The sequence below is a fragment of the Peromyscus leucopus genome, chromosome 1 (assembly GCF_004664715.2).
Source record: "Peromyscus leucopus breed LL Stock chromosome 1, UCI_PerLeu_2.1, whole genome shotgun sequence".
Classification (NCBI taxonomy): domain Eukaryota; kingdom Metazoa; phylum Chordata; class Mammalia; order Rodentia; family Cricetidae; genus Peromyscus; species Peromyscus leucopus.
In genome coordinates this window covers 33,524,661-33,549,709 of record NC_051063.1, presented here as the reverse complement: position 1 = coordinate 33,549,709, position 25,049 = coordinate 33,524,661, and the positions used below count along the sequence as shown (strand labels likewise).

Sequence of the window (25,049 nt, the reverse complement as noted above, 5' to 3'; positions counted from 1 at the left end):
CAGTTAGGATTGCCTCCTCTCAGATGACTCTATCCTGTGTCAAGTTGACATAAAATTGGCCAGCACGGGGGATTTGAGTTGTAACTTGCCTACCCTTGGCTCTGATCATCCATCTGTCCTTCTAGCCTCTACTCCTCCCTGACCACATGAAAGGCGCCACTATAGACCAGAAGTGTGCTCAGGTTAGGTGGGGGATGCTGGGCTTCTCTAGCAGTTCCTCCTGTGCTGGAAAGGAATACAGCAACTGAGAGTTGATGTCTGGCTCTGAGGGGCAAGCTGGCACTGTGCTGACACATCCTGGGTGGACACAGTGGTGTCAGAGGTTCTGTTCAGAGGTAGCCAGTTACTGATTTTTCACGAGCTGAATGTAGATGTAGAAGTAAGGATGCAGATGGGAAAAACCCACCTGATTCCTTGAACATCAGTTCGTCGGATGCTGAATGGCATAATTTCCCAACTAAGTTCTTTTTTTATTTTATTTTATTTTTCTTTATTAAGAAATTTTCTTCTCACTCCTCATGCTATCCACAGAACTCCCTCCTCCCTCCTCCCACCCCCAGCCCTCTTTCCCAAGCCACCCTGCATCCCCATATCCCCCAAATTGAGGTCTTCCATGAGAAGTCAGCAGAGCCCAGCTCACTGAGCCTAGGCAGGTCCAATCCCTTCCCACTGCACCAAGGCTGTGCAAGGTGTCACACCACAGGCACCGGATTTCCAGAAGCCTGCCCATGCACCAGGGACAGATCCTGATCCCCCTACATTGGTCCAGAGGGTGCCTGGACCAGTCTACTCTGGTGACCAGCCTAGCAAATAACCTAGCTGTCATCATAGACCCTTTGTCCAGTGACAGGTGGAGGCAGATACAGAGATCCATGGCCAGGCACCAGGCTGAGTTCCGGGAATCCAATAGATGAGAGAGGAGAGATACTGCAGGTGAGGGACGTCGAGATCATGATGGGAGGATGTGCAGAGATGATGGACCACACTAGTGGAAGTCCATGAACTGTGGACTGGTGGCTGTGGAGCCCCCATGGGACTGGACTAGGCCCTCTGGACACGGAAGACGGTTGTTTGGCTCCAACTAAGTTCTTTTAACTGACCAGGTCTGCAGTCTCCAGAGTGGCCACAGGGGGTGCTCTAACCTAACTGTGGAGGACAAGTGTCCAGCCGAAGAGACTCACCTAGTCCCGGAAGAGGTGCAGCTCTGAGTCCTGGCAGTGAGGGGTACATTGTTGTTTTAGATTTGAGAACAAAATGAAAATGTCCCATCCTTTTAGGGTGTCAGGTGTGGGATTCAGGTGATCCTCTCAATAGCCTTCAGAGAGCATGTGAGTGCTCAGGATTGGGATTTTTATTTGTCTGATTTTTTTTTTCATTTAAAATGGTGGTTACTTGGGTTTTCATGGTGTGTATAAGGACAGATGTGGCACCTGTGGTTATGTGGCAACTAGAGTGGGAAGACATTGAAGTTTGGCTCCGAACCTTAGGCAGAGCCACTTCCTGAGGGTTTCCTGTCTTCCTCTCAAATTTGAACAGGTCTGAGTTCTGAGTCCTTTGCCAACCCTTAGATGTCTTCCTAATTCTTTGTTTTGTGGATTGCTAAGCCTGCCTCCTCATTCCTGCCACTCCCCGACTATAAGCAGCCCCCTTCCATTCCCAGAATCCTAACTGCTTGTAATGAGGTCTAAGTGAGAGGGAAAAAGGAAGATAAATCACCTATACTCTGATGGGGTCCCAGTGGAGGGTGGCTTCAAGTCTTATAAGCAAGCAACATTGGATCTGGGTAGTCAGTGTCTCCAAGGACAGACATGGCAAGCGCACCACTTAGCCCTTTCCTCGGAGTCCTCACCCTGTACATCCCCAGGAAAAGACTCTCCTGGGGTGGGTACCCTGAACAGAGCTTCCAAGAGGAAGTAAGGTAGGACTAAGACAAACCAATATAATCTCTTTCCCAGCTCTGAGGAGCAGACTGTAGGGGAGGGGGCAGAGAGCTGCTTAGGTGGAAATCCATGCCTGTAATTCAAGAGGGAGGACAGGCATGTTCCTGGCCACCCTGTGTCGGGCTGGCTTGTGACTGACAAATGTCCAGGTGGGTAGGTGGTTCCAAGGACATCTCTGAGAGGAACTATGTGCGTCTACATCTGGGTGGTGTGGGGTATGGGCTCTGCAGCTTCTAAACGCTGTTTTTTCCTCCCTCCCAGATACGGTGCAGAGCGGCCACGTTCTCGAAGCCCAGTGAGCCGATCGCTTTCCCCGAGATCCCACACTCCAAGTTTTACTTCCTGCAGCTCTTCCCACAGTCCACCAGGCCCTTCTCGGGCTGACTGGGGCAATGGCCGGGACTCCTGGGAGCACTCTCCCTATGCAAGGAGAGAAGATGACCGAGAGCCCGTCCCCTGGAGGGAGAACGGGGAGGACAAGAGGGACAGGACAGATGTTTGGGCACACGACCGGAAACACTACCCAGGCAACTAGACAAAGCTGAGTTGGATGAGCGACTTGAAGGAGGGAGGGGCCACAGGGAAAAGTACCTGAGGTCAGGGTCCCCCAGCCCACTCCATTCTTTGTCCAGCTACAAAGGCCGAGAAGATGGCTACTATCGAAAGGAGCCTAAAGCCAAGTTGGACAAATACCCCAAACAGCAGCAGGAAATATCAGGAAGGTTCAGGAGGAAAGACGAGGCCAGACCTCGGGAAACTCGACACCCTCCCCCAGAGGACTCAGGCAAGGAGGATGAACTGGAACTCAAGATCACTAGGGCTCCGGAGGGTGCCAAGTCCAAGCAGAGTGAGAAAAGTAAAGCCAAGAGACCTGACAGAGACCAAGGAGGCGCTGATGATGATAAAAAAGAAAGCAGAACGGCGGAGAATGAGGTAATGGTGCAGATGTAACCTAGGGAAGGCGAGGCTGGCCTGGAAGGAAATCACTAGCCTCGGCTATTGATGATGGACGTGTGCAGAAGGAATGAATGTTTCTGACTGCTGCCATGTGCAGGGTACTGTACAAAGTACACTCTGTCAACTATCACTTAATCCTCATAGCAACCCCAGAAAGTCAGGATCGCTGTTACTCCAGAGGGGGAAAACAGAGCGTGATGCTATTCGATCGGAGACCAGGCTGGGAAACAGGCGGCCAGAGTTGTAGTGAGTGATCCAGCTCCAAGTCCCAGGGACCTTGCTGCCTTCATTAGAAGTTAAGGAGAGACTTGATGGAAAGGCCCTTTGTAGTTCTGTGTGCCCAGGGTGGAGTGTTCCTGGGTGTTGGCACCCACAGTTACTCAAGGGAGATTAGATCTTGCTCCATTTTATGCACCTGCCAATAGTATCACTGGCTCTGGGCTCCAAGGACAGGAAAGGAGAAATGGCCACTACCCTTAAAGTTATACTGCGAGCTCAAGCATGGTGAGCTTCTCCAGATAAGACTTTCATTTCATTTTAATAAAGGCACATTGCAACCAGCTGGCACTTTAGAGGATAGCAGTGGAGCAGACACTTGGATCTAAGTGACAGCTGGTTGCAATGTCGGGATTCTAACTTGATTTGTGTTTCCTTTTAGCTGAGGCCTCCTATTTTTTTTTTTAAACTTTATTTTATATGCATTGGTGTGAAGGTGTCAGATCCTGGAGATCTGAACTTACAGACAGTTGTGAGCTGCCATGTGGGTGCTGGGAATTGAACCCGGGTTCTCTGGAAGAGCAGCCAGTGCTCTTAACCATTGAGCCATCTCTCCAGCCCCGAGGCCTCCTATTAAATAGAGATGAGGTAGTAGAGTTTTAGGGGTTTTCATAAGAAACTTAATCCTTAAAATTCTCTGTGCGTATCTTCTAGTCACTCTGATGGAGTTGGTGACAGTCCAAATAAGGAGTTCAATTCTTAATTCCATGAACACTGAAGAGTCACGTTGGGCTATTATTCCAGCCTTCATTCCTCCATGCTCGAGAAGGCTGCCAGGTGGTGGTCTAGACACAAGCAAACCACAGTGAATAGGACATAACCCATAAATGGTAGAGGCCCAGGTCTAACGAACATAAAATAATCTGCATATAGTAGAATCCAAGTTTATAGTGGATCAGCAGCTCTGTAGGCAGTTGACATTACAGAGTAAAAGCTACGCATGGAGGGTATTGAGCTGGGTATTGGAAATAGACAAAAACCAGTTTGGTATTCATGGTATAAGCTGCAGCAGGCAGAAGTGAGAGCAAATGATTGTTTTCAAGAACCTGCAGATACTCAACACGGCTGCATTTGCAGGACATGTTTAAAGACTCTATTTTTTAAGTATAAATCATGATCCTGCTAGAAACACACAGTGAACACCCACCAAAGATTTTTATTAACATTTCATCTTAACAGCATATGATATAAAGTCAGCTCAAAAGAGAGGCTAATGAACAGGCAACTTACATAAGAAATTGACACAGATTTGCTAGTGAGGTGTCACTCACTGGTGTCTTCTGCAGGAAATGGGGGATTGGCTGAGTCTTCACTGGATAAAACTCATTTGCATCTTGATGAGTAAGAAGCGCCTGCATCAGGACCAATGATCAGTTTTCAGCACAGATGTAAAATTACTGACCACTAAAGAATCAGATAACTTAGAAGGATGTGGTAGACAAATAAATGCCTAGCATTCTATGAAAAGGATACCAGGCCTGGGCCTAGTGGCACAGACCTGTAATCCAGAGAAGTAGACAGAAGCAGAAGGATCTCAAGTTCAAGGCCAGCCTGGGCAGTTTAGTGAGACCCTGACTCAAAATAAAAATGTGAATGGCTAGGATGAAACTCAGTGGTGGAGCATTGCCTAGTTATAAGAGGCCCTGGATTCAAACCCCAGTTAAGTTAATAACTAATTCATTAAGTAAGTAAGTAAATAATAAATAAATAAATAAATAAAGGAAAGAAGGACAGGGGGTCCTACCAGTAATCTCTGTTGTCCATTTCAAAGTTTGCCATGTTTTCTCAACTGGCAAACCAGGAACTGCACAGGAGGTGATGTCAGAGAAGTGGGTGGGACAGACTCACTGTGCCCTGTTAAAGACTTGTACTGGGTTCTGAGAACCTGGCAAGCCAGCTGATATTTTTTTTTTTTTTTTTTTTTTTTTTTTTAAGGAGGAAGGACTTACTTTATTCATCAGTTCAAAGTGTTAGGACCAGCATGGCAGGGAAGGCATGGCAGAGGCCTTCAGTTCACATCATAGTAGAGGAGGGAGCAGAAAGCAGGAAGCCAGGGATATACCCCAAAGTACCTGACAAACGGTGGCTGACTTTACCCAGCTCCCAAAGTTTCCAGCACCTCTCAAAATAACAGTATTAGGAACTAAGCCGTCGAATGATGAGTCTATGATTCTCAGTTGCTACACTTTTCTCTCTCTCTCTCTTTCTCTCTCTCTCTCTCTCTCTCTCTCTCTCTTTTTATTTTATTTTACAATACCATTCAGTTCTACATATCAGCCACGGGTTCCCCTATTCTCCCCCCTCCCACATCCTCCCCTTACCCCCAGCCTACCCCCCATTCCCACCTCCTCCAGGGCAAATCCTCCCCCGAGGACTGCAATCAACCTGGTAGACTCAGTCCAGGCAGGTCCAGTCCTTTCCTCCCAGACTGAGCCAAGTGTCACTGCATAGCCAGCTGATAATTTTAAGAGGATACACTTTTTAAAACTGTATCCCTAGTTTCCATGTTTGTGGATTCAACCCACCACAAATTGAAAATATTTTGTGAATAAGTTTTGTCTTGAATGAATATCTACAAACCTTAAAAAAAAATGTTATATCTAAAGAAGACAGTAAAATAACTATTCATATAGTGTTTGCATAGCACCAGGAATAGAAAGTAATCCAGAGGTGATTTAAAGTTTATGAGAGGGTATGTGTGGGTTATAGGCAAACAGGAGGCATTTTATATAAGGGCCTTAGGCACCTGCAGACCCTGGCGTGTGAGAGGAATCTGGGACACACACACACACACACATACACACACACACTACAGACACCATAGACACCACGGGACAGCTGTATTTGCTCAGAAGTGGTAAGAAGTTGGGGGTGTCTCAGCACCTCAAGGAAAGGCCAGCAGGGTGAGTTGGCAGGTCTCTGCACAGGGTGCCCTTGGCATGGAGTCTTCCTTCCCCACAAGTCCACTTGGCTTGTTCTTAGCATCTTTGTCCTCACTCATGGCTGCTGTGTAGCATCTCCACATCCCACCCCACTTCTGTCTCCTCCTGCCTTTCTGTGCTCAGAGTGGTCTGTGTACACACCGCTTAGTAGCATTATGTAACATAGTGTCTGCTCTCACCCCACAACCCCCAGACGCCATCTCTACGACGCAATAATCTTTTGTGTTCACAGCCTTGTCCCTGTCCTTGGAGTAGAGCTTGGCACAGCGTGGGTGTTGAACAAGTGTCTGTGGAGGAGGCAAAGGTCTGACTCCTGAGAGCTAGGCCACGCTCTAGTGTTTGCTAAGTAGGGGTGATTATTAGGCCGCAATAGTGTTTAGTGCGCTTATGCTCCTGACAGATGCTCTGAAATCTCTACAGGTGGAGAACAGGTGGCCAAATTTCTCAGTGGTAACAGGTGGTCAAATCCAGACCTGACCTTAGAACCCCAGAAAGAAAGAAAGAAATCAAGTCACTGAGAGAGGGTGAGGGAAAGAAGCTGCAGCCCATCCTTCTAGAAGGGAGGAGTCAAGGACCACGATGTGTCCAGGCAAGCCAAGCCCGAGGGGTGGTAGGATGAGTGAGGCCAAGCAAGGGTTGGTGACTGCTCAGCTCCAGATGGTGGCTACCATGCGGAGCGCATGCCCCTGCCACAAGATCTCCCTCCTCTTAGAGCAAGACCCAGCTCTACAGATATGCATGGAGTCTCTCATGCTTTAGAAAGTCCAGGGTGGGTACATTTTTTTCATTGCAAGCATGTCTCCAGACTCAGGTAAAGCTGGATGTAGTAGCACATGTCTATAATCACAGTGATCCTATGATGAAATGGGAGGTACAGACAGGAAAATCGCTGGAAGCCTGTGGGCCACCTAGTGTGGTACCATGGCAAACAACAAAGATGCCTTGTCTAAAACGAGGTGGAAGATGAGGACCAATACCCAAGTTGTCTTCTGATGCATACATACATGCTGTGCACATATGTGCCTGTACACAAACATGTACACACATATGTATGTGGGCACCACACACACACACACACACACACACACACACACGCACGCACGCACGCACGCACGCACGCACGCACGCACGCACGCACACATATGCATGCATGCACACCACACACACACCACGCAAGAAAATGGGTAGTCTGAACCACATCTCTAAGTCTCACACAGCTGGAGACTTGCCGAAGACAAACCCCGACGGGAGGGTGGGGGGAACAATCTAGAAGAAGAAATAGAGGCAGAGCCAGGCAGATCTCTGTGAGTTCGAGGCCAGTCTGGTCTACAGAGCGAGATCCAGGACAGGCTCCAAAGCTACAAAGAAACCCTATCTTGAAAAACAAAAAACAAGAGAGAGAGAGAGAGAGAGAGAGAGAGAGAGAGAGAGAGAGAGACTGAAACTGAGACTTTGCACAACAAAGGTTTCACTAGGCGGTGGTGTTGCACGCCTTTAATCCCAGCACTCCAGCAGAGCCAGGTGGATCTCTGTGAGTTTGAGGCCAGCCTGGTCTACAAGGTAAGATCCAGGACAGCCAAGGCTACACAGAGAAACCCTGTCTCGAAAAACAAAGAAGGAGGAGGAGGAGGAGAAATAGAAAAACCGCTCGTGCTCGGTTCAGAGACCCCAGCATTCTGGGACATGGCCATCTAGGCCATGCCACTCTTTGAGTGAACAAACAGGAGTGATGCTAAGCAGGAGAGCTGTAAGATGCTGTCAGTAGCTGTAGTGGGTTCAAGGCTTCCCTGTGGAGATTTGAAGGAAGACTGCATACTTTGGGAGTGAAAAGGAAGATCAGATAGAGGGAGCAGCATGTGCAAAGGCTCCTTGTGGTTAATGGATTGGGAGGTGAGATGCATTTGTCCACAGGAGCCGTAGCATGTGGGGCCTTGAGTGCAGATTAAAGATTCTCAGTCGCCAATGAAAGGGGAAATAAAGGAAATCTGACAAGAAAGTGCACAGGGGATGTGACTCTTTTTCCATCTTCAGAGGATCCTTTTGGATTGCCTTGTAGAAAATAGAAAAGAGACTGTAGCTGAGCAGGATTCCTGGCTCCGTGGTGGCAACACCTGCTTACCACAGCTGAGACCTACTGCCTTGGTCTATGAGGTGGGGGAGCTGGGTATGGATTCCGTTTGTCTGTTCCCCCAAAAGTGCCCTTCTCACCTAGAGCTGTCTAGAGGGCAAAGAGAAACCTGGAAACCCCCTCCCCCTGCTCCCTTTTACAGGTTTTTGTGGTGAGGGGCTTCCGGCTACATCATTAAGGCTACCACCCTTTGCTCCCCAAGCTTGAACTGGACGGGATATTTCACTGTATTGACCAGGAGTTGTGTCTGCAGGAGCTACTCAAAAATAGAGTTTATTTTCATAAGAAAGGACTAGGGATAATTTATTCAAGGAGACTAAAACAACAACAATGTAAATGGCCATCGTTGGTTCTGATAGCTGCAAGGACAGCGGTAACTGCTTTGCTCTGCCCATGGAAGACTTGAGAAAAGCTCAACTGCATCAACTGTCCCTATCCAGTAATAACCAGTTATACCTGTCAGCCCCCAGTTCCTGCTCCAATTGGCTCCTTATCAGCTCAAGGGGGTGTGTCTGGTTGTAAGTAATTAAAACTAGAACCTTTACTTTGAACCAACTTTAGCCAAGAATGTTGATAAAATACAATGTCTCGTATCCCAAAGAAGCCTAGGAAGTAGCCTTGATTTGATGACCAAGGTTTAGTCATGGGAGAGTAAACTCTAGAAACTTCTAAAGTGAGAATTAGCAAGGCTTTTCTTTTAGAAATATTTATTTATTTCATATGTATGGGTGTTTTGCCTGCACGTTTATCTGTACACCTTGCATGCTTGCTGTCTGTGGAGACCAGAGGAGGGCATCACATCCCCAGGAACTGGAGTTACAGACAGCTGTGAACCACCACGCTGGTACTGGAATTAAACCTGGGTCCTCTGGAAAAGCAGCCAGTGCTCGTAACTACAGAGTCATCTCTCCAGACCCGAAGCCTTTTCTACAAAGGATCAGATTGATAATATTTTAGTCTAAGAAGGCCAAGAGGCCAAGTTGAGGGTTTTATGTGGTTACTTATATAATCATTTAAAATGTAACTTTGCAGGGCTGGTGGAAGGGATCAGTGGGTCAGAGTGCACACCACTCCTGCAGAGAACCCTTGTTTAGTTCCCAGCACACACAATGGGGAACTCACAAGTGTCTGTAACTCTAGCTCCATAAGATCTGATGTCTTTTGCTCCATGGTCACCTGTACTCATATGAGTGTACATACATGAGCGTGCGCACACGTGCATGCACATACATAAACACACAAACATACACAAATGTAACTTCAAAGTTGTAAAAGTACTGTGTGGACTACAGATTGCTGCCCCCGGTTGCTGCCTAGCAACCCTAATTCTCAAACCAAACACCTGTTTTTAGTTGCTCTGTTTCCTAGATGTGGGTCACTAGCCTGAGGACCTGAACTGGGCGGGGACTAGCAGGGAGAGGAGGGCAAGGGACCAGTGGGGTGTCAGCTCCCTTCCTACACATAAGGAGATAAAGTGGAGAGAGAGAGAGAAGAGAGAGAGAAGAGAGAGAGAGAGAGAGAGAGAGAGAGAGAGAGAGAGTAAAATTGGAGGGAAATGTCGTCACCACAGTGGCCAGCATCTTGCCTGCACAAGTTAGGTCACTTTTAGCTTCTTATAGTCACTCTCACTGCAGACACTCAGGTCGCCAGGGATTTCTGTCCCCCGAAAGCCAACGGGCCAGCTTCAGAATGTTTTTCTGTCTGTCTATCTGTGTGAGTGAGCAACTCCTATCTGAGCCTCAGTTCCCCTAGCACTGTGAGGGATCAGGGGAGAAGCATGTAGATCTGCCTCTCCTTCTGTATTCCCTCTTTCTCCAGCCTCTCTGCTCACTCTTGGTCGTGTTTGCTCTGTTTTTCCCTTGCCAGGCTGGAATTGAGGAACAGGAAGGCATGGAAGAAAGCCCCCATCAGCGGGCAGACATCAGGAAGGGACAGAGTCCTCTGATCCAGAAAACACAAGGACAAAGAAGGTGAATTTGTCCCCGTCTTGTGGGTGGTGCCATGTGTTAGCATCAGGGGCTCAGTTACAGGAGTCGCTTATGCCTGACAGCGGCTGCGTGGAGTGTGAGCAGGTCTCCACACGTGCTTCCGCCGACGGCCTCAGCGCTCCTGGAGGAATGGTCTGTGGAGGTCTTTAGACGTCTTCACTGGGGAGACCTTCAGCCCCACGTCTGGGCTCCGCCTCCCTCTCCAGCAACTTGGCTGTGCTGCTAAAGGAAAACATGCCCAGAAAAGACTTAGGCTTCAGAGCCAGGCTCCCAAAATAGGCAGGTCCCTAGTGGGTCAGGACACAAGTACGCAAGCGGGAGTCCTAGTGCAGAAGGCCCAGACAGACCCTGAGATTAACAAGACATATTGTTAATTTTTAAAGGCTGTTTTTACTTAGTTAAAAATCAAAATCCAATTATCGTCCTCCTGGGCTGGGCTTCCACAGGCAAAAGAAATGTCCTTGGATGATGGCCAGTTTCATGCCTTTCCGGTCAGGGGAAACTACCCTCCTGAATCTGTGTGCCAATCCGTAGGCTGCTGGGAACTCCAAGGGAAAAGTACAGGAGGGCGAGTGTGAGCGTGGAAGTTGCACCTTTGCTGAGAGAGGGGGGTTTGGAGCACATTTGTGAGTGGTTTTTCTTCAGTCACCTTAGTGATGTCCACACATACACAGAAAGAGCTCTGATAAGTATGTTGCATTTATAGTTTATTCATTCAAAAATATTTACCGAATGAATACCTATTACATAGCATGGGCAGGGAGCCTTGTGTCGTTTCAAACAGCAGATCAGGCATCAAGGGCTTGTTCTGAAGCCTGTGCCAATTTGGATGCCATAAAGGAGTAAGGTGAGACTTGAGGGGCCCCCATCCCCTAAGTACCCAGTCAATGCTTCCCACGGAGAAGAAAGAATGGTCTTTCTGGTGCAAGGGCTTCTTTAGCCAATGTATACAGCTTCTGGGTGAATATTCCTAGTCACCATCTGTTACCCATTCTTATGCAGGAACAAGATTGGGAGAGCGGAAGTGAGGCCGAGGGGGACAGCTGGTACCCCACAAACATGGAGGAGCTGGTCACAGTGGATGAAGTAGGGGAAGAAGACTTCATCATGGAACCAGACATCCCAGAGCTGGAAGAAATTATGCCCATTGCCCAGAAAGACAAAATCCTCCCTGAAATATATCCCTGTGTGACAGCCACCTTAGGTTTGGACTTGGCCAAAGATTTCACCAAGCAGGGGGAAACCATAGGGAATGGGGATACAGAAATCAGCTTCACGCTGCCCAGACAACTGCCGTCTACTTCCACAAGCTGTCCCAATGACACGGACATGGAGATGCCTGGCCTAAATCTGGATGCTGAGCGGAAGCCAGCTGAATGCGCGACAGGCCTCTCACTGGAGGTCTCAGATTGCTGTGAGAAGGAGGCAAGAGGAGCAGAGGGCTCAGATGTGCGTCTGGCCCCCACAGCCCAGCAAATGTCTTCCCTCCAGCCAGCAGATGAGAGGGCCCGGCAGTCCAGCCCTTTTCTCGATGACTGCAAAGCCAAGGGGTCCCCTGAAGGTGGGGATCATGAAGTCAGCCCCCTGGAAGAGAAAGCCAGCCCCACTACTGAAGGCGACCTCCAAGGCCAGGCTTGCCAAGGCGCATTGACTGAGGGTAACTACCTTCCTTTCCTCCACGGGTGGTTGGGCAGACTGGACCACTGCTTCCCTCAGGACATGTGGGCATGTGCAGACTGGAACAGACATATGGGAACTTTCAACTCACTTTAAAGCTGAGGCAGAAAGTCATGTGTAGAAGGAAGCCTCTGAAGGCGGGGCTAGACTGTTAGAGCTCTCAGGCAAATTGGGGGAAAAAATCCGACAGGAGCCACCTGAGTTCTGAGAGGCAGCCTCAGATAGGCTCGATTTCTCAGATTATGGGGTCCCACATAGACACGGGCAACTAAGATCAGGCTGAGTTTTCGGTATTTGAAAAGAAAAAAAAAGTTTGGATTCTTTTTGATGGCTTGCTGCCCTTTCCTAAACAGTGGAGACCCCCTGGTAATTATTTCTTTGACGAGGGGGCAGGTGAGAGAAAATCGCACAGAGAAGTGGGACTGTGCTAAAGCACTTGGCTTGCTTCCCTTCTAACTACCTCAGACCTGTCTTTCCCCAGGGTCAGATAGCGAAAGAGGACTTATTCTAGAAACAAGTCCACCTCCACCGGAGGTGATGTTGTGTCTATGCTCAGCGCTGTGACATCATGAACTAAGGAGTCTAAAATGGGCTAAGCCCCTGGCTTCTCTGCCAGATGGAAACAGATCCATCCAGAGCTGGGGAAAGGGGGTAGGTGGAGGGAGGGTGAGTAGTCCTTAAGACTCTTACAGTGAAAATAACTAGAGATTCATTTTATAGAGAACTCACAGCATGACCAAGGCTGAAGTAAAACCCGTGAAGCAGAAAACACAGGGGGCAGACTGAAAAAAAAAAAATCATCTCATCCCAGAGCCTTGTGGGTAGCTCAAGCTTGTGGGTGGCCCAGAGGCTTGGGCTTTCCTCCATGTCAAGCTGACCTGAGCAGTTTTTCACCTGCCGGGATCTGAGTCTCCATGGAAACTGTCTTGATCAGTCTGCTGTTGCTAGAGAGACAGAGGCCCGGCCCATCTAGAGCAAGCATAAATAAGAAACTGACGTTTTCACCTCTGTCTGATTGAGCCCCTTTTTGTTTTGTGGTATGGGTCTCAACAAGTGCTGGTCTGGAGGTCTATTAATTTACCCAGTATTTGGAGTTCATATTTAATAGGGCTGCTTCACAAGCGTGGGGTGAGAGCAGCATCGCCTCTTTGTTCAGGCTTGGTGGATGTCAGCCCAATTTCTGCCCTTTAAGGATTCTTCTGCTTGCAGAAATGGGGTGATACTGATTGGGGGTAGCGAAGGGCGGATCATCCAAGTGAAGGTATTACCAACCATCCCCATGTGCCAAGTGCAAAGATGTGCCAAGTTTTATGGCGTGTGGCATTTTTTTGGCAGTGGAAAATGCTCTTAATTATAGCACTTTGGTTCTAATTAGCAGCCCCAGCCTCTCATGATTAAGCAGTCCAAGGGACAATTCCCAGTCACACAGTGCAGGGGATAGAATTACAGGAACTCTTTGAGGCCTGCTGTGTGTTTCATTATTTTTTTTCTTTCTTTTTTCTTTTCTTTTTCTTCTTCTTCTTCTTCTTCTTCTTCTTCTTCTTCTTCTTCTTCTTCTTCTTCTTCTTCTTCTTCTTCTTCTTCGTGTGTGTGTGTGTGTGTGTGTGTGTGTGTGTGTGTGTGTGTGGTTTGTCCCTGTCCCCCACCCCACGGGCTCGTGTTTTGCAGAAAACTCCAGGTACATGGAACTGAAATCTCTGGATGTGAGATCACCAGACTTCACTGAAGCAGAGCTGAAGGAGCCGCTTTCCTTGCCTTCCTGGGAGCCGGAGGACGTGTTCAGCGAGCTCAGCATTCCCCTAGGTAGGTGAAACGCACCGTCCTTCCTGAACTGCTCCAGGAAATGGCAGTTCTAAGGTGGTGGAGGAGCTCCAGGGCTGTCGTCATCGCTGTTTGAAGGTATGATGCAAGAACCCAGATCTGCACGATGGTAAAGTTCTTACAGTTTCAGGCTCCCAGAGCAGACCAAACACCACAGGACCAAACCGTGACTAGAAAGGCCTGTTTCCCACCAGGGAAGCCCAGGCCTTGTACAGGCAGGAAACAGAAGCCCAGCTACCTCCCAATTGTGAACTAAAAGGAAACCCCTCTGCTGCCATCTTCCTGTGTGTCCCTGTCCTGTACTGTCCCAGAACAATGCTGCCTGACTTTTCTCCTTGAAAGATCTGCTTCTCTGAGGCCACAGAGTGGACTGAAGTTGTCCAGGGTACATGGAACAGACACTGAGCCCTTGTCCATCTGTTCATGGATGTTCTTGTGTCTTCAGGCATGTCTTACCTTCCTGAGTCTTATTCTCCTCATCCATAGAAGGGGGGTTGGACCAGTGAGTGGGTTTTTAATTAAGTATGGAGGTGGTGTACACTGGTGAGTAGGGCGGTGGTGTACACTGGTGAGTAGGGCAGTGGTTACACTAGTGAGTAGGGCGGTGGTTACACTAGTGAGTAGGGCAGTGGTTACACTGGTGAGTAGGGCGGTGGTGTACACTGGTGAGTAGGGCGGTGGTGTACACTGGTGAGTAGGGCGGTGGTGTACACTGGTGAGTAGGGCGGTGGTTACACTAGTGAGTAGAGTGGTAGTTACACTAGTGAGTAGGGCGGTGGTTACACTAGTGAGTAGGGCGGTGGTTACACTAGTGAGTAGGGCAGTGGTTACACTAGTGAGTAGGGCGGTGGTTACACTAGTGAGTAGGGCGGTGGTTACACTAGTGAGTAGGGCGGTGGTGTACACTGGTGAGTAGGGCGGTGGTGTACACTGGTGAGTAGGGCGGTAGTGTACACTGGTGACCTCTCCTGGACTGAGGTCTGCAATCTGCATTGGCTCTGAAAGATTAGAAACTGAAGGATAAAGGAGGAGCAGCTTTTCAGAGGGGATGCTTGGGGAAGTGTCTCTTCGGAAGGTGTCACAAGGACGTGCTAGAAGCTGACAGCCATGCGGTGACCCAGGGAAGACACCAGTGTGGAGGCTTGGCCTTTCCATCCATGTTTCTGTTATTTTTCTTCTTTTTCTGTAATATGTCACTTTTATAGACCTAGATTTGAAAAATGACAAATCTTCTTAAAAAACTTGCTGCATAGTATCTCTCAAAAACAAAACTTACATATGTATAGCGCGCACTTGTGTGTGCGTGCGTGTGTGCGTGTGTGTGCATGTGTGTGTGCGTGTGCGTGCGTGCGTGTGCGTGTGTGCGTAACCATGCAGGTGATATAGAGTCCAGAGGGAGGTATCAGATGGACCCTCTTTTAGCTTTTCTCACCTTATTCCCTTGAGACAGGAGCTCCCCTCACTGCTCTGGGCCTTAGCGAGCCAACGCCTGGGATCTGCCTCTCTCTGTCCCCCAAAGCTGAGGTTTCCAGACAGTGCAGCTACGCTTGGATTTTTGTATGAATGCCAGGGATTAGAACTCGGGTCCTCACGCAAGCACTCTTACCACTGATCCCTGTCCTTAGAATGAATCACAATGCTCTCAGGCACTGTAACTCCGGACACCGATGCTGCAGAACCTGCCTTTCAGAGGCTTCAGCTCGTCCATGGAGTCATCTCTTCGGCAAACCCTGGCTGGATCATGCGGTGCTGTGCCTTGCATCCCGAGGGAACTGAGAGAGGAGCAAATCTCAGGCAGGAACTTGAAATCAAGTGACAGCAAAAATTAAGAGTGACTCCTGCTTCCTTCACGTCTTTTCATTATTGCTTTCCACTACAGAAAGGGTGAAAGCTTTTATAACAAATTAAAAAAGCGAAGACCATATAAAGTCAGTACTGGTCCTAACTGTCCCTCCCCAGCCTCAGAGGTGGTTGCTGCCATGCTCAATGATTTTTCTCCCATACACTCCATGCTCTGTAGCAGCAGGTCTTAGAGATCTCTTCATGTCAGTACACAGAGAGCACTCCATCCTGAAATCTGCACCATTCGTTGCCGATCCTTTACAGGTGAACACTTAAGTAGTTTCCTGTTTGTTCGTTTTTCCATGGTGAACATGTGTTAACAGCTAAGCTTTATTGACTGTCCTTGGTCACCCCTCAGTTTTGTTAGTGCTCTGTATGCATTATTGAGCACTCTCCAAACATGGATGAAGCAGGTGACAGTTGAAATCCCTGCTTCACAGGTAGGGAATCCAAGATACAGTCCCATGGCTCCTGGGTGGTAAGGGCTGGTGTTAGGATTCAGATTCTAGGAGTGTGTCCTTGGCCTCTGTCCTCTGCTGCTGTCCACAGGTGCTGTGTGGTTCCCTTTGTGCACATGCCAGCGTTTCTGTGGGACAGGATGCTAGCCAAGCCCGGGTGCGTTGTGGGGCCATGTAGATTTGCATTGAAAATGTTATAATTGCTACTAAATTGCACTCCCAAAAGAGGATAACAGCCTTCAGTGCCACCTCCAGGGAGAATTCCCATTCCCTACCTCAGGTTTTAATCTCTGCCAACCTGTTAGGAGGAAAATGGTATCTGATTTTGTTTTTATAAAGGGCTATATTAGAGTGTAATTGGCATACAATGAAGAACACATATTTAAAGAGTGTGGTTTGTCTGTTTTGACATACATATGCACCTGTACTGCTTTATGGATTTGGATATACCACACTCTGTCTGTCTACCTGGTGATGGGCATTGAAGCCCAGAAAGCCCATAGCTCATTGGTCTCCACACTCCCACACCCTCCAGGAAGGGATGCTACTGTGTTCTGTGTTTGATAGGAGGAGAGACCAAAGAACTTTCTCAAGATCACACATCCAGTTCAGGAACTCGGGATGTCTGTTCCCTAGCCATGCGGCCAGCTGCTCTTCCTTCCGTTCAGGAACAGTGAAGGAAAGGCCATTTCTGTGCTGAAGAGCACAGACTGCGGCCTCTTATTCCGGGGTTCAAATTCCATCTCCGCTATCTGATGGCTGGGCGATAAATAGCAACTTATTTAACCTCTTTGCTTTGAGCTCGTTGTCTCTATGAACCTAGTAAAAGAAGCCTCCGTGTAGACTTATTTTGAGGAGGAAATGAATGCAAGGCCGTAGTGCCTTCCAGTAACAGGAATTTAGGAAGGTCTGATGGATTGTTTGGAATTACTTCTCCATGGGGCTGTAACACTTTACACCCCAGGATCGGTCACTACTGCAGAGAGATTTCTAGAAACATGAGAGACAGCATTCCGGTCCCTGTGGAGAGCACAGAGGTGAAATACAGGATGCAAGGACGGGGCACCCCACTGGGAGAGTGGCGAGGTCAATCTTGTTGTCAGGGACTGGGGGTGTTCATGGCTAGAGAAGGGCACTTGTGATTCAGGCTAGCACTTTGTGACTCCAGGCAGTGTGAGCCTGCCAAGGCCTGCTCTTACTATAACCAAATAGCACCGCTGGCAAAGGTGAGCGTCCCCTCTTTCCAACACGGGCTTTACTAGGATGACAGAGTCATAATTATCCGTGCCAGGAGCTATTATTAGGAGGCAGATGCGGCTTTAATGACAGTACTTAATAAAGCCTGCAGAAATGGAGCACTCGGTGGCTCCTGATCTCACCGTGGCTAGGGCAGTGTTTCTCGGTACCACCGTTCTCTGGTCCCTACATTTGGGCATCCTAAGGCTGTGGTGGCAGACACTGTGGTGGTCTCACAGCTCCTGGGTTGCACTGTCGTTTGAGGAGCCTCTGCCTCCACGCATCCTTCCCTAATGCTGTCTTTTGATTACTGCAATTGACCCAACCCACTGGGCAGGGCCTGGGAAGAAAGTTACAGCCAAGCCATGGAAGTGGTTCTCCGGGCAGCCTTGGGAAAGGCTGGAGAGTGGGTGAAGCCCAGTGCTCGGATGCTCGGTTTCTGTGTTCCTAAACTACTGTTTTTCTGAGCACCACACAAAGTGACAGGTGTGTGTGTCATCATTCTTCCTAGTTCACAGACAACTCATCTCAGGGAAGTCCAGCAGTGCCTCTGAGGTCACAGCTTAAATAAGAGTGCTTGCCTGTCTGACCCTAAACGCTGCTTTCCTGCACTGTTGCTATTGCTTCCAAGCTGTTTGGTTTTGGTTTTGGTGGTGTGGCAGGAGACTTTGCTCAAGGGAAATCTCACACATAACCCCACAGATGCTGGTTGTAACCCTCTGGTTGAAAGGAGCCATGGCTGCACAATTTGGCTCCTGCCTCAGTTTCCGTGGACTCACCTGAGGTGGTTCTACTTCTCGTGGGGTCCCCAGGACAGGGATGAGGAGTCCATGGTCTGGTTTACACAGCTCAGCTGCACCCTGCTGCCCATAGGATGTGGGACAGGACAGAAGGCAAGGCACGACTCTGACTTAAGTTCTTTCCCAGCAGCTTTTCTCTTGGGTTATGTGTCTCCAATGCTCCTGGGGAGCAGCAGCAGTGGCCAGCACATAACTATTTTGTGACAACAGAAGAAACTGGGCCTTGCTTGATGCCCATTTGCCAGCAGCAGCAGCCTGAGCTTGCTCTCCAACCCTTAATCCCCCCAGTCCCCCTCCCCCACCTAACAGGGCCACGTGTCCATCCTCTGCATAGAGGGTAGGAGTAGAGGGTGAAGGAGAAGGACATTCAGCCCCTTGAGACAGCTAGGCTGAGTGACACCCTCTCACTTCTGGGGATTGTGGCTGAATGCTGAGGGCTCTACAGACAGCAGGTGGACAGGGGCACAGTAGAGGGACAGCAGAGGGACAGTTCCAAGCTGCAGTGTGGAGCTCTGGGCTGGCAGGCTGCAAGCAGTCCTCTTGGGCTTCCTCGCTTCTCCTGTCCTCCCTCAGACCACTGCTTCCCACTAATACATTTATTATTATTATTATTATTATTATTATTATTATTATTATTATTTATTGTTATTGCTATTGTTATTATTGAGATGTAAAAGAAAGTTCTATTCACAAGTTCAGGATCTCCTGTGTACTGAGCACAAAGTGGAGGAAGAGGAAGGCGGGCTGTGGTTAGGAGGTTCAGGGCACTGAGGAATGGGTGCCTCTTCCACCTCCCTAAGGAAGTTGCCACACTGCTTTTTTCCTTTCAACCCAGCTCCCCAGATTGTCCCAGCAGAGGAAATAGGAGCAGCCCCCTCCCTCAGCTGCTGTGTTCTGCTCACATAGGGAAGACTTCCTTCCAGCATGTAGGACCTGAATACCCTAGGCTTAGTTCTAGTACTCAGGAAGCCAATGCAAGTGCATCTCTGTGAGTTTGAGGTCAGCCTGGTCTATGACAAATCACATGGAAAAACATGTTTGCATTTAGAGTGAGTGAGTAAATTTTCCTCTTCTATTTAGTTTTATTTTTCTTTAATAAAAATGATCCTAAAACAAACCTCAAAATACAGAGAATTTTCTTATACTCTTGGTCCCAAATGCAGAAAGGGGAACCAAGGAGACATGAAGTCCTTAGACAAGTAGAGAGGCCTCCTTCTCCTCAGAGGCCGATTCATGGACTCAGACAGGAAAGGCAGGACACCGAGGCCCGACGTTCACAACCACCTGTGAATGGAGTGGGCACTTGCTCTCCGTGGCTCTGTTGCAAATGTGGACAATGAGGTGAAGCTGGGAGGATTGGTAATGGCCAAAGTCAACAGCAAGTGAGGCGGGGCCGTGGCGTCCCCTCCACTTCCCTAACGCTGCCTGTCCATTCCCCACCCTTCCCCAGGAGTGGAGTTCGTGGTTCCCAGGACTGGCTTTTACTGCAAGCTGTGTGGTCTGTTCTACACAAGTGAGGAGGTGGCCAAAGTCAGCCACTGTCGCAGTCCTGTCCACTACAGGAACTTACAGGTAACCGTCCCGCCCTGCTGTACACCTTGGTGAGAATTCCGTCTCCCGCACAAGCCAGCACCAGAAGTCTTGGGCCTCACTTACTTCCGACTTGAACTCTCATCTTCAAGCATACCTTTTAGACATGCTCCTGTAAATTGATACTTCCTCCCACCACGTGGAGAACAGCCGACTCTACCAGGCTGTCCCACAGAATGGCTTCATCCTAAGGGTGCTCAGAGCATCAACTCTGCCTTAGTACTTACAGCACCCCAGTGGCCTTTTAAACACTGGCCACCCCAGCTAGATGGAGAACCCAGCTCTGCTGGTACTCTCCTGACACACATACAGCTAGCTCTCTCAGCCAGGCCCGGGTGCTTCAGCTATGGGCATTTCCACTTCTCTTCCTCCGTGCACATAACCTGTTTTACTGGAATGAAAACCGCAGTTTTGCCCCATTTAAATGTCCAGGTAGCACAACAAAGGATCGTCACAGGCTGCAGCGCATACATGCAGAACTGTTCTAGGCACTGTGGAAACAACAGCAACAAATCCAGACAAATCCCTTGTAGGTTCCAGTTGAGTGTGGGAGACCAGGGGTAAGGGAAATAACTAAGCAATGCACTATGTTAAAATGTCGCTTACAAAATGTCCTGAAACCCCGTCTTGAAAAACAAAAACAAACAAACAAACAAACAAACAAACAAAAAATGTCCTGAACTCTACATTTCATCCAATCTAAGATGCCTTTATTAGTAAATACCATTTTTTTCATGTTTATTCCTTGGGGATTGGGCCTTTAAATATACTATCACATACTCTGTGCCCGAGCCACATCCTCAGCCTGATAGACAGTTTAACACCAACTAGGAAAAGCAGTGTAGCAAATGAAGCAAGAGACTGTCGACTGCAAGACGCAATTTTACTTCAGAGATGTTAACGGGTTTTCGGAAAGTGTCCTAAAGTCAATGAGCATGCTAGTATTTGGCTTTCTGCCAAGGCCCCCAACAGAAGCCCCCATCTGAGATGGCTGGGGCAGAGGTTCCTGGGTCCCTGTCAGGTACACCAGGGAAACTTGAATTGATGTTGGACTGTGTAAGGAGCTGAGGCCAGGTCTACACCTAACACGAATGTAGCTTTCATGATGAAGTCCTGGCACAGGCTGGGTTTTACATGCATTTCCTTTGCAGGGGTGAGGTTGAGAGGCTGAGTGCTTCAAGGCAGCTGCAGTTTTACTGTCAAAGCTGAGAGGCAGGGAGAGGATCAGGCAGTAAAATGCTTGCCGTGTACCTGCGTTTGGCTCCTTGGTGCTCACATAGAAGCTGGGCAAGGTGATGCACGCCTATAATCCTAGCACTGGGGAGACAGAGACAGGAAGATCTCTGGAGCTCACTGGCCAGATAGTCCAGCCAGACTGGTAGGCTCCAGGTCAGTAGAGAGTGATGGAGGAAGAGACTTAATATCAACATCTGGCTTCCGTACACATGCACACGCACACACATATACACACACACATCTATACCTATACACACATATATACCTACACACACATGTACACACACATACACACATATACACACATACATACATGCACATAATACACTCACACACATATATACATACACATGCACACATATACATACATACACTCACATATATACACACACATATACATACACACACATACACACACATATACATTCATATATTCACACATATATAAATACACACATATACACACACTATATATGCGCGCGTGCGCACACACACACACGAATGTATAGACACATGAACACCACACACAGAATGAATAACCAGAGTTTGAGCCACATGGCTCAACCTAAGATGTGCCTGGGGTGTCGTTGCCCTAGTTTTAGGCCAGGTGTTCCTCTCACAGGTAATTTTTTAGAGTGACTGATCTGATGGTTTTTTTTTTTTTTTTAAATAGTGTGTGTTATTTTTACATTTATTTATTTAGTTCTGAAGGTAGGAACACACATACCATACATAGCATACATGTGGAGGTCAGAGGACAACTTGCAGGAACTGATTCCCTCCTTCCACCATTTGAGTTCCGGGAACAAACTCAGGTCCACGGGCCTGGAGGCACTCGCCCTCTCCCACTGAGACATTTTGCTGGACCGAATCTGGTGGTCCATAAGCAGGAATGTGAACTAGAATTGCCCAAGGTTTGGAGTACGTGCTCTAGGTCACGTACTGGAGGGCAGCAGTAGCATGTGATTTAAGAGTGTTCTTGAAGTGATTAATGTGAACATCTAGTTAGGAATCTTGGGTTTGCCTTATCACCGAGGAAGCTGAAATTCAGAGAGAAAGCTGTAAGATTCGCTCCAGCCTGTGCTGAGAGGGGCTCCTGGCCCTGACCCGGGTCACTTGATTCTCTGTCACTCCTTTCTTTTTAGTCCACTAAGTTAATCTTCAAAACACGCCTGTGACGTCCCGACCTGGCTTCCCACATGTAAGAGACGGTCTCTGGCTGGGCCCAAACAGGTCATTTAAGCCTCTTGATTTCCCTCTAGGGAGCAGCTGTTCTGAGCACTGCAGACATGTGTCCTGTCCCTCCTGGGGAGGACAGGGAATGGTGGCCTGCTTTGACTAGAGCAGGGACTTGAGACCCGGCACAGCAGAGCTACTCAGGGACAGTCACCCAACCCATGGACTCCCTCATTCTCTTTAGACCATTTGCAAGCTGGAAGGGTCCTGGGGTAACCTGGTACTGATTTCCCATTGAGTTAGCTGGCATCTTTTTAAAATGCATCATCTTTGAGCCCTACACTCCCCCGCTTTCCTATTCATTCTAGTGTGGACCCAGGAATCTTCTTTGCTAAAGATCAAACCTAAGGCTTCGAACATACTAGACAAATACCACTGAGCCACATACCAAGGCCGAGAATCTTTCTTTCTGTGAATGTTGAATTCCTCAGTGTGAGAATCTTTGGTCTTTTCTTGGTGGAATTCTATAGCTCCCAAGGAGACCCAAAGTTCAAACTCAGTCTCCCCAAGAGAGTTAAGAAGAATTCAGATGCTGCCTTTGTTCCAGGGCAGTGGTCTGCATGGTTTTCAGGGCCTCTAGGGCCAGACTCCAGACTGCTCCCCATTCCCACAGCAGGCCAGCACCACCCCTGTGGTCCCTGGATACACTAGGTGTAGACATGGCCTCAGCTCCTCACACTGTCCAATCTGAGTTCAAGTTTCCCCGGTGTACCTGTCAGGGAGCCAGGAGCCTCTGCCCCAGCCATCTCAGATGGGACTTCTGTCAGGGCCTTGGCAGAACGTCTCTGTCTCTGTCTCCTCTCCCACTTCATCCCAAACTGCATGTTTGTGAAAAGTGAAGACTTGTGACCCACATAGCAGGTGCTGGCTGACTCAAGTCAGGCAACTCATCAGGATGCCTTGAGTGGAGGCTCAGGGATGCCCGGGGAGGCAGGAGCAGGTGGAAGGTGCCTCAGTACAGCTTCCAGAAATTCTGCTATGCCATTGCTGGTCAGGGCTCTATGTGAACCCACAGGGAGTGATCTGGCACAGCCAGCATAGGCCTTACTGGGCAGGAAAGTGGTTGCAAGCTGCAAAGAACACACACATACACAGGGTACGCATCCACTCAGTATTCTTGAATCTGGCAGAGGAAAAGATGGTGCTCTCCAGCAGCAGCCTCGCCCACAGGCATCTGCTAGGGGTCTGGCTCCAAGTCAAACTGCGCCCACCTCCAAAAGCTGGAGCTCCACAGCAGGTGGAGGGTGAGGGAGATGCCATTGCTCTCACTTAACAGATGAGTTGTCTGCGGGGGTGGGGGAAGATTAGGGACTCTCCCAGTCTACAGAAGGTTCGGCTCATGAGAAAGTCTGACATTCTTGAGTATTTACCATGTGCCAGGCATTATGCTGAGTGCTTTGTGAGGCATTTGTCGGTTTTCCACTTATAGCAAACACTGCCCCACTCCCTGACTGCTCTCCAGGTTGCCATGGTTACCCTCACTTCACAGATGTTAGGGACATTCAGTCTCTTGCCTGCAGAGAGTGTGGATTTGAACCCAGGACATCTATTCGCTGAGACTGCACACTCGACCACTGAACTGGACCTGACCTTTATAATTACCAGTCAAGTGCCGTCTACACTGTTCTTGCTGCTCTGAGGCAGTCAGGCCTTCCCTCATCTGCGCTTACAGAGCTGAGCCCAGATATCCGGAACACAGACCAGCCCCAGCTGGCTTAGTGGCCATGGCCAGTCACAGCTCTGAGTGCTTCTAGCTTTGTGGAGGCAAGCACTCACTGGAGAGAGGACATGCTATTTTCAGCCCACTGAGAGGGCCCGAGGCCCTCTCCCACAGCCTGTCCCTCAGGACTGCTGAGAATCTCTGATGCCACCGCGGGCCAGTCCTGGACTTCTGCCACCCTCCGCAATCTCTCCTTCTGCCACTCTCTCCGGAAAACAGGTAGCATTATCACAAGGGTTGAGTTAGTGTAAGCCAGGTGGCTAGCAAGTGCTTGGCAACAAGGAGTGGTTGCCATGGTTAGTATCTGTCCTTTCTGCCTTTCTCACAAGCTACTTACATTGTTTATAAATATAATGGGGTCCTATTGCCCTAAGACACACTGGAGATGGGAGACGTGGCCCCCATTTGCCACAGTGTTAGAAAAGTAGTGTCACACCACGCACACACACACAATGCCACCACTGACATCTCTCTGCCTGTATTGTCTCTCTCTCCTCCACAGAAGTACTTGTCCCAGCTGGCAGAAGAGGGCCTGAAGGAGATGGAAGGGGCAGGCAGTCCAAGCCCCGAGGACAGCGGGATTGTGCCACACTTCGAGAGGAAAAGGCTTTGATACGGCTGCTGCCATGGCCACTGTCTCTGGAAGCTGGATAGGAAGCCTGCTGAACTAGGGCCAGTCTGGCCTCGGGGACAGAACTGAGAGCAGAGAAGGAGGAGAGCCCAGCAGGACACGGTGCTTGGGCTTGTTCCCAGAGACGAGCAAACTCACCCTTCTAAGTCCCGCCCTCCAAGGGTGACCAGCTTCCTGTTTCTTCTGTTTTTCTCTCTTCCTCTCACCTAGCCCTTCTGTGCCAAAGTTCATTTCCTTTCCATAAAATCCAACTTCTCAGGGACTGTCACTGTGTTCATATTTTTGGTTGGTTATGGTAGGTCAGTCAAGTGAGGGTGGGTCATGTAAGGAAAAAGCTTAACAGAACCCCTGGATTTAGAGTCCCTTCAGTGAGCCTCAGAATCCCTGGATTTAGAGTCCCTTCAGTGAGCCTGAGGTGGTCCTGCAGTCTGGCTTCTGTGTGTCCTAAGAGTAGGGGAGCTGAGCCAGGTTCTTCAGTCTTGAGAGGGATCACGGATGAATCAGTTGGCAGAGGTAGATGTGGTTTCCTCCAGCTGGGCCCCACCATTATGAAAAGGCTCCTTTTCTCTTT

The 25,049-nt window shown here is 48.9% G+C and overlaps 1 protein-coding gene across 1 annotated transcript in view; it reads left to right on the top strand.

Moving 5' to 3' along the window:
• Rbm20 (RNA binding motif protein 20) overlaps nt 1–24,746 on the top strand; it is a 205,746-nt gene extending 181,000 nt beyond the window's left edge. Inside the window, 8 exon segments of the mRNA XM_028875066.2 lie at nt 2,202–2,464; nt 2,467–2,873; nt 10,110–10,151; nt 10,154–10,213; nt 11,234–11,888; nt 13,577–13,711; nt 19,516–19,637; nt 24,350–24,746. Coding sequence (XP_028730899.2) covers nt 2,202–2,464; nt 2,467–2,873; nt 10,110–10,151; nt 10,154–10,213; nt 11,234–11,888; nt 13,577–13,711; nt 19,516–19,637; nt 24,350–24,460 — 1,795 coding nt within the window. The 3' untranslated portion in view covers nt 24,461–24,746.
• The last annotated feature ends 303 nt before the right edge of the window (nt 24,747–25,049 follow it).